Below are 13886 nucleotides of genomic sequence, written 5' to 3'. Positions count from 1 at the left end.
TGTATATTTCTATAAATTTACAATATAACACTTTTAGTAAACTTAAGATATCACAAGTATCCATTTAACCTGTGTGAAATAAACAAGGCGATCATATTACGAAAATGAGAGTCAGAAAGAAGCAATCCAAGAGAACTTCTACCCGTATGAAAGAGGGTATCAAGAAGAAGGCAGCTGCTCAAAATAGAAAAGAAAGAAAGTTAGCTAAAAAGGATGTGACTTGGAAGTCCAGAGGAAAAAAGGATCCTGGTATTCCAGCTAACTTCCCTTACAAAAACAAAATTATTGAAGAGATTGAAGCTAAGAAGATGAAGGATTTAGAAGAAAAAGAACTTGCTAAACAACAGAGGTTAGAAGCTAAGAAATTGGCACTGGAGCAAGGTGAAACGATTATGGAAGATGGTATGGAGGAGGATGACGGTCAGAATGGGTTGGCAGCTTTGGTTGCATCTGCTCAAGAAGCAGCATCTAAGTATGATGGACACAGTAATTTCGACGAACCTGAAGAAGAGTTGGACGTTGTTGATTATAACATTGATTTTTATAATGACAATGATGAAGGTAATACTGAATTGGAGAAGTCAAGAAAGGCTTATGATAAGATATTTAAAACAGTTGTGGATGCATCTGATGTTATTCTTTATGTTTTGGACGCTAGAGATCCAGAAGGAACTAGATCTAGAAGAGTTGAACAAGCCGTTTTACAAAGTCAAGGTAAAAGATTGATTTTGATTTTAAATAAAGTTGATTTGATTCCTCCTCATGTATTAGAACAGTGGCTAAATGTCTTGAAGTCTAGTTTCCCAACTATTCCTTTGAGAGCAGCTTCTGGTGCTACTAATGCAACCTCTTTTAATAAAAAGCTCACACAAACAGCCACAGCATCTGCTTTAATGGAAGCATTAAAGAAATATTCTAACAACAGTAATTTGAAGAGATCTATTGTGGTTGGTGTTATTGGTTATCCAAATGTTGGTAAATCATCTGTTATTAATGCATTAACTTCTCGTCGTGGTGGTTCTTCCAAAGCATGTCCAGTTGGTGATCAAGCAGGTGTCACTACTGCTTTGAGAGAAGTTAAAGTTGACAACAAGCTAAAGATTTTAGATTCTCCAGGTATTTGCTTCCCAACGGACAATAAGAGGAAAACTAGAAAAGAACAAGAGGCTGAATTAGCTCTATTGAATGCTATTCCAGCTAAGCATATCATAGATCCATATCCAGCTGTTTTGATGCTAATAAAGAGACTATCAAAGTCAGATGAAATGACTGACAGTTTCAAGAAATTCTACGAACTGCCAGCACTTCCTTCAAATGATCCAGATACCTTTACCAAGCATTTTTTGATTCATGTTGCTCGTATGAGAGGTAGATTAAGTAAAGGTGGCATACCAAACTTAGAAAGTGCAGGTATATCTGTACTGAGTGACTGGAGAGATGGTAAGTTTTATGGATGGGTTCTTCCAAAAGCCTCTAAAGACTCTATGGCTACTGGTACAATCTCTACTATAAGTTCTGGTGCTACCCAAGAACCAGCCAAATCTGAACAAACTACTATTGTATCTGATTGGTCGAAAGAATTTGATTTGGATGGATTGTTTGCATCTCTTGATAACGCTATATCTTCATCAAAAGAAAATGAAGATTCATTAATGGAATAAATATTTTAGTATATACATATAACAGTGCATAGATTTTTAATATAAATTGATACTTGAAAATAAATAGATAAAAAAATTTGAACAGTTATCCAATAATGTTTTGATCTATATTTCCATTCTCAGGGAAGCAATATTTCTATTATAATTGACAGTCGTTTGAGAAGTCATCGCGTTGAGAAGAGCATAAACAGAGCTGATATTGGATTAAAAACATACCATAAATGAAAACATGAAAAAACATTAAAAGTTTCAGAATTCAATTAAAACAAGACTAAATATATTACGTACCAAATACCTACTATGTTTAAAGTTGGCGAACGATTAAGCATAAATAATGAGCTTTGTACAATAAAATATATTGGTGAAATAAAAAACTGGCCAGGTGAAGAGACATATGGGCTGGAGTGGGATAATACTTCTCGTGGTAAACATTCTGGTACTATTGATGGTATCGAATATTTTTCGGTACGAATCCCAGGGTCTGCTTCATTTATGAGGGGAACAAAGTTGCTTAGAGAACATCAACCACCTCGAACCTTTGACCAAGCATTGAGAGTAAAATATGGTGATGATTTGAATGATATTGGGGAACTAAAATTTGGTTCTAAGACTGTAATTGGTTATGGGTTTGAAAGCTTGACAGAAAAAAATAAATTATTCAGTAAACTCCAATTTGTATCATTAAGAAAACTCCAAATAAGTGATCAAACATTGACAGAAAAGGATCTGCAAATTATAGAATATCACTGCAGTAGCATTATATCGTTGGACATATCTTTTAACCTAATAACAGACATCAGTTTTACAATTAAACTATTACATAGGCTGAAAAATTTAGATTCTATCAATATATCAGGAAATAAATTAAATAAGGGATGGGAAAATATTTCCAATATCACTCTGAATAAGGTCAAACATGTAACCATGCAAAATTGCGAAATTAAATCAGAAAACTTAACTAATATTTTCCGAAGTTTTCCCAATCTAATTAAATTAGATATTAGTAACAATCCATTAAATGAGTTCAAACTCAACAATGTGATATTTCCTCAGTCGTTAGAAGAACTACATTTATCTGGTTGTTTGTTGACCGACATACCACTCAGTTTGTGCAAAACGAACATTAAAATATTAAACATTTCGAATAATCTGATTAAGTCATTTAATGATACGTTATTACCTTCCGTATTTCATTTAAATATATCCGATAATGGATTGATTGAATGGGATTTGATTGATATGATAAACGTGAAATTTAATAACTTAACTTCCTTAAATATTCAAAGGAATCCAATATTCAAAGCTAATCCAGAAAATTTTCAAGATTTTTACCAACTAATAGCTAGGTTTGATAATTTAACAGCCTTGGATGGTTCTGACTTTGATTTGTTGACAAGAAAAGAGGCAGAGTTGTTCTTCATTTCTAAAGTTTCTTCTGGCGAAATATTAATTAATGAAAATTTGCAAAGGTACAAAACGCTAGTAAAACTGTACAATTGCTCTAAAAGAGAAAAAAGTGACAGCATCTCTTGGTTATCTGATCAGATTATGGAACTTAGACTAACTTTTGAAAATTCCTCTCACTTTGACACTCGTGTAACAACTTTAGCAAATTGTTCTATTCGTTATTTAAAAAGTGTTATATGTTCGAAACACAAATTGAATGTCTTGGAAACAGAGTTATATTTAATATCAGACTTAGGGAGTATGGAAAATTTGCATAGAGAATTTGTCCAACTTAGTGATTATGGGATTAGAAATAATGATATAATTCATGTGGGAACAAGAGAACTCGATTTTTCATAGACATTAACAGTTAGTTTCTAGTATATGTAGATTTTGCTATTTTATATTAGATACTGATTATAAATCATGATACATATTAATCGATATTAAAATTCCATAAAGGATCACCTAAATGATGGATCATTTCAACACCATGACCTTTATTAATAGATGCGATATCATCGGTACTCATTAGTAATTTACCAACAGCTAATGCATGTTCTTTATTTTCAGCATTAATTATAATAATTGAATCTTTTTCGTAACCTGGTGTTTCTGGTAATCTTGCACCTGGTGAAGTTAAACCAGGACACATGATATTTGCACCTGATAATACGAATTTAATAGCACCTCTGTCGACTTGAATAGTTGGGAATGCTTGTGGATATTTATGGATTAACTTTAAAGTTGGAATTAATTCATCAAACTGTTGGAAAAAATATACTTCACCATCAACTGTATACAGTTGAATTTTATCCTCACACTTAATTAATTCAATTTGACTTTTTTTTTGAATTAACTCATCGATAACTTCTTCTAATTGAGGGAATTGGCTGACCAGTTTAGATTTTAAATTTCTTTGGACTGAAGATTTGACTTTCGATCTCGAATGAATATCTTCTTTGGTAAATCTACAATAATTTTATTAGAATAATTTAATATTTATATAATAAAATATGGTGTTAGTTTGCTTTGCATTTATTAAAATTGAAGAGATAAAAAAATAGGTACTGAACATACTTTCTGAACATTTTTGACAACTATTAAACTATCACTTTCTTTGGATTGAGTTATAACATCTGATTGAATTTATCCTTATCCTTTTAAATCTGTTGATTGTTTTATCTAGTGTTATAATTTTCAAACGGCTTATAAAATTTGAAAATATTTCAGATGAGCCATTACAACTATAATTTACCTTACCAATATTAAGATGAGCCGAAAACTAAAAAAAAAAAAAAAAAGAAGAGCTAGCTACACTTTCACAAATGGCATTTGAAAGTGGTTGCTAACGGATTGCTTTTTAAAATGTTAGCTTAATGAACCCATTTTATAACCTACTATTTTTATTTGAAATATATCTTTATTTAATAAATAGAAACAGAGATTTCTATATTTCTAAATGTATCTATACAACTAATCTGTGTAAGTTATGTATGCAGTATTGTGTGTTTTAAAAGTCTGAATCTGAATCAAGCAATTCATTTAACTTTTCATTTTGTGTGCTTGACAATTTAGTTGAATCATCACTGGTTCTCATATTGAAACTTATATCTGAATTTGAGATTATAGATGAATTACAATCGGTTTCATCGATTAAATTGATATTTCCTCCCATAATACCTCTTGCGATACATTTGGATCTGTTGATATCGATTTGGGTTTGTGTATCGTTTTCATTCATTTTTTTAAAAATATTTAATATCTTTTGAACATGGGTATTATGAGCAACATAGTTGCGTTCAGTAGTGATTTTTAAGTTCGGTATTGTATCTATACTTACAGTGTATTTTGGTGAATAATTATCTGAAAAATAAAGTTTTTCTATTTTTGTTAGAAGACCATCTGAACTTCGAAATTTATTTTTGAATAAAGTGCTATCCATTCTTGAGTCTTTTAATTTTGAAGCACTACGCTCAATTGACTTATTATCTAATTCTAAAGCATTTACCTTGACAAATGAATCTTTAGGAATACTTTTGATTTCCTCGTCATCTGAAAGAAGAGAAACATTCTCTATCATTTTTTCTGTTTTGTTAGATTCAACATTATCTATTGTCATCAACTCGTGTGTATCTGTTAAAGAATTACTCTCTAATTTATTAATTGTCATTGTTTGCTTTTTGAAAGCTGTAAAATTAGATGGCTCGATTTTTGGTATATCATATTTAGAAACAATGGAGGTCACTAAGTTTAAAGGCATGTCGCTTAAAAAAACATCATTTGTATAAGCGTCATTCTTTTGTGGTGACTGACTCGCAAATAATTCATCTTCGATTTCATCAAGTAAGGTGAACTCTTCTTTTGGTTTATGTTCTGAAGGTATGTATATCTCTGGATCTTTTACTACTTGCACTTTTCTCACAAGTGAGTTAGCTGATATGATTCCAGTGACAACGTTATCAGGCATAAAAAATCTCTTTTGAGATGCAGCTTTTTCTTTTTTGTAAACGCTTGACTTAGTCTTTTTTGGTTTTTTTCCATTCATGCATTGTGTTGCGTATCTAATCACTTCATCTGAATCATTTATATTGTTTATTTCTTCATTTTCAGCCCCTACTTGAATAAATTCTTTAATACACTCAGGTTCTATATCTTTCGGCAAAATTCTATCGGAATCTTTGTATAAAACAAAGTTTTGTCCTATCTGTTTTTGCAGATCATAATAGCTTTCCATTGCTTTTTCAAACTTCTTAGATTCGTTGCTAGCAAACAATAAAACAATTTTACCATCTCGTTTTCTACCTGTTCTACCCATTCTTTGGATGTTCTTTATGGGACTGCTAGTTGTATCGAAACAAATAATCAAGTCGACTTCACCAATATCTAGACCTTCTTCACCGATTGATGTACAAACAAGAACATTGTAAATACCCTTTTTAAAGTCACTTATCACTTCTTTTTGTTGTTTTTGGGTCATCCCTTTGAGCTGGGCTTCTTCTGAACTGAATGTCCTTCTTGCAGACCTTTCGGCACTTTCTTTCTCAAGTTTCTTCTTTTTCTCTTCTTCTAATGCAACAAATTCTTCTCGCTGTTTTAGTCTTTCAGCTTTCTTTCGTCCCTTTGGTTTATGTTTCTTATTATATTCCACCTCATCAAACCCCTCTTTACCTTTAGCTTGCCCAATAAAGATATGGGGTATGATTGTTTTAATATTAAGATTATCAATATATTTGACAATCTCAAGAGCACTATCTCTCAATTCTGTAAAAATGATGACTCTTGAATCCGATCTTCCATCTATAAAAAAATTATGCAGTTCTTCTTGAATGTGTTGAAACTTCAAATGACTTACAAAATTACTGTTTTTGACATGTTTGTCACAGGCATCCATCATAGTTTTGATCATTGGATGATAATAAAAACTGGCAGCTATCTTGTTAGTTGATTTCCCTAAACTGTATTTCGTAGTAAATTCTTTATGTTTATTTTGAAAGTATTTATAAAAAGTAATTACACCGTAAATTTTTATTCTCTTCATCATTTGACCTACGTGATTAAGCAATTGTAATATGAAGTAATTTCTCCACTTGATTCCCTCGGGTAAACTTGGATTCAATATAATCTGTTGACTTTTCTGTAATGCAACAAATGCATTAATATATGATGGTGGACAATCATCATAGATTCCTAATTCAACTGCTTGTTGTAATGTGGGAGTAATCGCTATTCCTATTTGTTCAATGATATCTTCTATTTCAGTTGTTAATGAAACTTCTATTTTTTCTTTGTATCTTTTTTTCATGTACTTTGCTATATCCATACTCTCTTCTGTTCTAATTTCAATCTTGGAAATATTTAAATTATTTACTACTTCTTGAACGTTGGTGATCTCACTACCAGGAGTGGCTGTCAATGCTAGAATTCTATATGATGAATTGAATCTATCGATGAATTGAACAAGTTTACAATATGCATAAGATCCAGTTGCCCTATGAGCTTCATCGATAATCAGGCATATAATGTCTCTGGGATCTAATACACCTCTTTTCAAATCATTTTCAACTACTTGTGGTGTAGTAAAAAATACACGTTTCTCTTTCCAAATTTCCTCTCTATTTTTCCTTGATTTATCTAGAAGAATGGCGGAGTGGTCATATGGAATACCAGTTATACCTAGACAAGCCTTGATTTGTTGTGCTACTAATGGCCTGGTAGGTGCAGTAAATATAATTTTACCTGTTTCACTCCATCGGAAGAAATTAAGCATTACAGTACTTGCAATGAATGTTTTACCCATACCAGTAGGAATAGCACATAATACATTTTCTGTTAGTGCTTTTTTAACAATATTATATTGATATTCTCTGACCTCAAAATTAGTCGGATAAACATAATAACCTAATTGATCACTTTTTAACTTGTGATGAGTAGGTTTAAAGACAGTGGACGTTTGGACTTCTTCATAAAAGGTTTTTTGACCTGGTAAAACTTCGCCATATAAGTTTCTCTGTGCTGGAATCGCCCTTTTTGTCACTACAGTAGTGACTTCTTTATTAATATTTTTTTGCCATAAAGAATCAAATTCATCATCTTCGAAGTCACTGAATTGATCTTCATTATCTATCATAGGTCCTCAAAACAGCAGCGCATATACGGTTTAAATGCAAAAGTAGTGATTATTCTTACTCCTCTGTTTTGATATAGACTGCTTTCTTTTACGATATCTGAACAGAATTAAATTACGAACATATAATTTATATAGAATATTTTATAGGTATATCACAAACATGTAAATAAAAAAGAATGTATGACAAAAGTATTGTGTATAAAATTAAGCGCGTTAGCTAGATTTAAAAGCTACGCGAGATGTTAACAGAGTAAAATAGTAAGAGTACTTAATAAATTCGAAGATCTGAATGGAGCATTTAATTATAAAATCAATTACTACCCACATACATGGTTATTTTATTGAAATATTGAAAGAATATAATTCAAAATATTAACGGTTATGAGGAATAAATAAGCTGCTGCTGCTGCTGATACTGCCGCCGCTGCTTTGCGCCATAGTTACTTTGTAACTACAAGAATCGAGATCATAGATTGTCCCTCGATTGCTTTGTTTCATCTACGAGGTCTCATTTTATTATTTATTGTCTTGAGTAAATTTAATATAAATAGTTGTTCTGATAATATTATGGTAATGAAACGAAAATGCATCAATAAATTATTTTGATCCTCTAATATCTTGTTCAAGAGATTTTGTTTCAGGTATGACAAAATGCTTCAATTTAATTATTGTATTAAAATAAAAAGAAATTAAGTATTAATTCTTTTATCATTGAATTATGCATTGTAAAATTGTCTATTTTGTTTTTAATATGTCTAAAATATCAATTATATAAACATTGAAAAAAATTATTAATGTTTAATTCTCAAAGAGGAACATATAGAGAGTTGTTCTTTTTCTTCTAAAATATTAGTTTAAAGTTCAAAATATAAATAGTGGTATTAGTCTGGTGTAGGAAGTATATACATTGTATATTGTAACTTTTAAATACAATTTATTATTTTATATATTCGAATGTTTACTTTGTATCTAATAAAATAATATAAAATATGCGCATCTTCTACACCACTATTTATGGAAAATAAATGTGGTAGAAAAAGAGACCCTGGCATGCCATTATCAACAATTACTGATCTTGATAATACAATTATTTGAGTTAAATCCAGTTAGACTTTTGAAATTATTCTTGAAGTATGCTATTTAGATAGTAATTTAGTTGTATTCATTTTTACATATTCCAGATAAACAACTGTTGCTAATATTTATTTTACTACGACATGAACCATAATTAACATACATAATATAATAGATTAATAAGATGTAAAGTTACCTGTTACTATATTGTAAATTCTAAAAACTAAAATCCATCTTCATCTTTTACTCAATCTGTGGAAAATTAAATATAACTTAGATACTATTTTCACAGAGAAGAGAGTGTTAATAGCAAGATCAGCACCGATTATAGCGTTCACATATACAAATGTTGTATTTTTAAGTACCTTTTTAGGTTGTAAAACAGATTTGTCTTTTATTATAGATTATATAGATTATATAGTAAACATAGTAAACATAGTGGATATAATGTGATCTTACATGAAAGAGTCTCTTCTTTATATATCTGAACACTTGGTTTTGGGATCCAGTTAGTGAGTATCTGAATGCATCTAGTTGACCAATGAACATAATATCATTATGTGCTCTTCGCTAATCTCGTCAGTGTCATAGCACCTAACGAACGTTTCTAGAACAGTTTAAGTTCACGGTTGTGGTGAATATATATTTTTACATACAATAAGTACTAATTCAACTACTTTGGGATATAATGATAACAACAATTTTAATATTATTCCCAAAAGTGACCTTTACCCATTACATTAACTTCCTAATAATTATCGATTCGCCTTATTTCTAATTTATCTATGTTATTAGTTAAATTGGTTTATATCATTACATCTGATCAACCGTTATTGTTGTAATATAAGCTCAGCAAGAGTTAGATTACGATATAACAGTAATAATATTTCCTATTTAGGAACTATTACTGAAACAGTTACGAAACATTAATATTTCCTGTTTAGGAAATATTGTCACCAACTGGAACAGCTGATGTCGCCACGAATGCAATGACAAGTTCAACGAGGCACATTGCAAATTGTAGCTAAACTAAAAGTATAAATAGGAGACCTATTTATACTTCTAGTATTTGGATGATCATGTAACTTATTATTAGATATTATGTAGAATAGATAAAAAGAAGCAAGTTTCTGTTTTACGTTGAAAATAATAAGAAGATCCGATCCTGCGCTTCCCATCTGCCATAATATAATAGTCTGTCTTACATCTGTCTATCTATTATATTATAATCCTGTCTTAACTCTGTCTATTGTACTATCCGTGTTACAATAGTTATCGCATGTTAATAAGCTTCTATGGCCAAGTTGGTAAGGCGCCACACTAGTAATGTGGAGATCATCAGTTCGACTCTGGTTGGAAGCATAACTTTTTCGCGTTTGTTACGACATTTTTACTTTCAAAAAAATGTCTTTTCATGACAGATTGTTGAGATAAGAATGACAGAGACATAATGTAATAAACGTTTTCTCAATTTTTTTTATTTATTTTTTCCAGAACCTACAACAATGCAAGCAGATTAATGATAATTCTAGTAATACTCATTTGCATTATATAATTACTGGGTGTAAGTTGTATGAAATGTTTTACGGAGCTTTCAATTATTACTGTTCCGTAAATGGTACACTCGTTTGTGAATATTTGATCAGTTTATGGACAGCATAAATTCTTATAGGGATCATAAGCATACCACTTGAGTATTAGTTATGCTGTGTTCTACGGAATCAATTTTTTTCTTGTTCAACTTCAAGTTACGAATAGATAGTTTTACCTGAGGAACCTTAGATCCAAGTACTGAGAAAGAAAGATCTCGTACAAAGATAATTTCAGAGTTACTGTAATTTACAGACACAGCCCTCATACAAATGGCTATGCCATTTCTTGCTCTCTCTTAGCAAGTAGTTTGGTGCGCTAACAAATGCATTCATCTATCCACATATATGTAGAAACATATATGGATATATAAAACTTAGAAATATTATTGAACTAAATGTTCATTATCGTGCTTGACTTTCGTTTACGGATGATTATAAGTTAACTAAACCTTTTGTTCTCTCCTCCTTATTGCTGTTACGAGTGTACGGTTTAAATGCAACATTATGGAATCTCTTAATTACTGGGTTATATAAAAAATTGATATCTACCTATATTCATGTTTTAGAGCATAGTTTTACAAGATTTATTTCATTCTTGCTTGTTTGCTTTCCATTATTAGTTTCAGAAATCTTATTATTTGAAACTAACTATTGTCTTTCTCTTTATTTTTCTGGCTTGTTTTATTGCAATGCTGAACGAATTTTGGAATATAATATTCCGAATTCCTCTATACGAAGTCATAAAAAAAGAAAAAAAAGAGTACCTCTATAAAAAAGTCAATAGAATTTTGTTTAACAAAAGTATAATGATATGATAATGTTACAATTCATAAACATAGTTGTATTCAAATGCTACATATACGAGTACTGACCTCAATGTTTAGCAACGTGTTACCTTAGATAATTATAAGAAGGTGAAGAAGTAACGCTATTTTTTAATAATAAATTTACTTATACTTCCATGGGATGATCAATAACTAAAAGAATTAAGAGGTGTTATAATAGTTTTATTTCATCGTAAAGATTAATTTGAAATGGTAAAAATTGATAGACATTATTAATTATTTTTGACATATATAAAGTCAATTAATTATCATTTTTTATATTGATCTAATGTTAATGACCTCTTGATTTTATTATATATCCTTTCACATCTTAGTCTTCAGAAAAACACAATTAAAACAGTACACACTGACACACTCATATACACATTCAAAAATATAAAATGCCATCTTTCAAACAATTAGCTGTTTTATTAGCCGTTGCTGCCTCCAACGTCGCTGCTTACGATATCGACAGCATTGACGTTATTGAATTCCAAGCTTGTTTAGATGATGTTCAAAATAATTTAATGGATTATATTTCTTACGCTGAAAACAATGCCAACTTCGTTTTACCAGCCGGTGTTTTAGAAGTCTACACTCAAATGACAACTTACAAGAAAGATGATGACGCTTACACCAGTTTATTCACTCAATTAGATTTTAGCGCCATCGAAGATGTGATGACCCAACTACCATGGTACACTACCAGATTAGCTGTTGTTCTAGCTTCTTACTTCTCAAGTAATGGTATTTCTACTGATTCTAACGGTTTACCAATTCACAATGCCGCTGCCACTGGTGCAGCTGCTTCCTCCTCTGCTACTGCTTCCTCCTCTACCGTAGCTTCCTCCTCTACCGTAGCTTCTTCCTCTGTTGCTGCTTCTTCCTCTGCAGCTGCCTCATCTTCAACATCCTCTTCAAGCTCATCATCAGCTTCTCATTCTTCTACTAGCGCATCCAGCTCATCATCAGCTTCTCATTCTTCTACTAGCGCATCCAGCTCATCATCAGCTTCTCATTCTTCTACTAGCGCATCCAGCTTATCATCAGCTTCTCATTCCTCTACTAGCACTTCTGCAAACAACGCTGCTGCTTTAGGTGCTGGTGTTGGTGCTATGGTCGCTGGTGCCGCTGCTATGTTATTATAATCAACTTTATTTAATTAAAGTGATAAAAAAAATTTAAAAGGAACATACCCATCCACATATAGATATAGAGATTAATGTACAATTAGATGTATTATAAGACGTTTTTAAAGAATATATATAATAATTAAAGAAAGTATTTTTATTTTATTCGTTTGATATAATTAAAATAATATCTTGTAGCCTCACGAATAGATAGATAAGAATCAAAGTGAATTGCATCTATCTAATGATGTGTAGTGCGTAAAAATAATATGAGAAACTACTTAAATAGAGTTTTTAAATAAAATAAAGCATTTATTATTGTCTATAAATTAAAAATTTCTATAAATGTTACAATATTGCTATCTATAATAACATAGGGATAGCGGCAGCTAAGATAGCACCCATACCGAAGTTCAACTTGGAAGAACCATTTAGGTTTTCAGCAACAACTGGGGTAGTACTAGCAGTAGCAGAGGATTGAACTTTAATACTAGCAGATGCAGTGCACCCGGTTTCACCACAACTAGTAACAGTTTCTAAAATGGTGCCATTGTCTGTAACCTTAACGGTGGTAGTTTCTTCAGTACATTTACCATCATCACAGCTCGTAATAGTGGCTAAAGTAGTAGAAATATCAGTAACATTAGCTGTGACGGTACTGTTGTAGTTAGAATATAAGTTAGAAGAGATGACTAAGTTAGAAGAGTTGATAGTGTTTGCGGCAGCAGCAGCTTGGGAAGTGGCAGCAGTTTGGGAAGTGGCAGCAGCTTGGGAGGCAGTAGCAGCTTGAGAAGTGGCAGCAGCAACATTTTCATCGTTGGTGTCAATACCAGCTTCAAGAAGAGCAGCAGAAACGGATGGAGCTAATCTGGCAGAATACCAAGATACACCGGTCATCAAAAACTCGACTTCGCTTTCATCAATGGTGGAAAAGAATGAAGTGTAACTGATAGTGTTACCTCTAGCCATTTGAACGTAGGCAGACATAATTTCAGCTGGGAAAGCTTGACCTGGGTTAGCTGCTTGCATAGCAAGATATTGGTCCATGTTGTTCACGATATCAGTCATGTAAACTTCTAACTCGACAATAGCAGCAGATTTGTGGTCATAAGCGGAAGCGGTGGCAGCGGCGGCACTTAATAAGGCAATGTTAGATAACTTCATTTTGTAGTCGATGTTTTGGTTGTGTTGGTTATTTTCAAATAGAATATACAGAAAGACGAATTAATAAACCTTAAAGTGGAGACCTTTATAAGTGTATTTAAGAAGAACGGAACTCTCAGAATAATATTTGGTAATACTTATATATAAATTATTATCTCAACGGAAATCTAGATTTTAATACAACACCAAAGCCAAAACCTAGAGATAACAATAATACTCATTCAAAGACGTTGTTGTCACATCGTATAGTTTACAATAATTTTTTAATATTAGCCAATATACCAACACTGAATTGTTGACATCCAAACCCAAACTAGACTTTGATAAAACACACTTATGATAATAGCAGAACTCAGAAATTTTAA

General features: G+C 31.5%; 6 protein-coding genes and 1 non-coding gene across 7 annotated transcripts; 4 read left to right on the top strand and 3 right to left on the bottom strand.

The window, feature by feature from the left end:
• Positions 1-104: 104 nt before the first annotated feature.
• On the top strand, positions 105-1661 carry TPHA0I02250 (uncharacterized protein; the record flags this gene model as incomplete). The annotated part of the gene is made up of 1 exon (XM_003687115.1): positions 105-1661. One exon carries the CDS (start codon positions 105-107, stop codon positions 1659-1661), a length of 1557 nt encoding a protein of 518 aa, XP_003687163.1.
• Positions 1662-1961: 300 nt separating this feature from the next.
• PAC2 (Pac2p) lies at positions 1962-3467 on the top strand (the record flags this gene model as incomplete). Its single annotated transcript, XM_003687114.1, has 1 exon — positions 1962-3467. The coding sequence occupies one exon, from the start codon at positions 1962-1964 to the stop codon at positions 3465-3467; it is 1506 nt and encodes a 501-aa protein (XP_003687162.1).
• A 76-nt stretch (positions 3468-3543) lies between these two features.
• On the bottom strand, positions 3544-4198 carry TMA20 (translation machinery-associated protein 20; the record flags this gene model as incomplete). Its single annotated transcript, XM_003687113.1, has 2 exons — positions 3544-4078; positions 4188-4198. The coding sequence occupies 2 exons, from the start codon at positions 4196-4198 to the stop codon at positions 3544-3546; spliced, it is 546 nt and encodes a 181-aa protein (XP_003687161.1).
• A 422-nt stretch (positions 4199-4620) lies between these two features.
• MPH1 (3'-5' DNA helicase) lies at positions 4621-7737 on the bottom strand (the record flags this gene model as incomplete). Its single annotated transcript, XM_003687112.1, has 1 exon — positions 4621-7737. The coding sequence occupies one exon, from the start codon at positions 7735-7737 to the stop codon at positions 4621-4623; it is 3117 nt and encodes a 1038-aa protein (XP_003687160.1).
• A 2363-nt stretch (positions 7738-10100) lies between these two features.
• TPHA0Itrna2T lies at positions 10101-10173 on the top strand. Its single transcript has one exon. It is a non-coding gene; the product is annotated as a tRNA-Thr (tRNA).
• A 1455-nt stretch (positions 10174-11628) lies between these two features.
• On the top strand, positions 11629-12375 carry TPHA0I02210 (SRP1/TIP1 family protein; the record flags this gene model as incomplete). Its single annotated transcript, XM_003687111.1, has 1 exon — positions 11629-12375. One exon carries the CDS (start codon positions 11629-11631, stop codon positions 12373-12375), a length of 747 nt encoding a protein of 248 aa, XP_003687159.1.
• Positions 12376-12720: 345 nt separating this feature from the next.
• On the bottom strand, positions 12721-13521 carry TPHA0I02200 (SRP1/TIP1 family protein; the record flags this gene model as incomplete). Its single annotated transcript, XM_003687110.1, has 1 exon — positions 12721-13521. The coding sequence occupies one exon, from the start codon at positions 13519-13521 to the stop codon at positions 12721-12723; it is 801 nt and encodes a 266-aa protein (XP_003687158.1).
• Positions 13522-13886: the final 365 nt, after the last annotated feature.

Source organism: Tetrapisispora phaffii, chromosome 9 (assembly GCF_000236905.1).
Source record: "Tetrapisispora phaffii CBS 4417 chromosome 9, complete genome".
Taxonomy (NCBI): Eukaryota; Fungi; Ascomycota; class Saccharomycetes; order Saccharomycetales; family Saccharomycetaceae; genus Tetrapisispora; species Tetrapisispora phaffii.
Note: the sequence above shows the minus strand (reverse complement) of the source record. Positions and strands in the feature narration are given on the sequence as shown.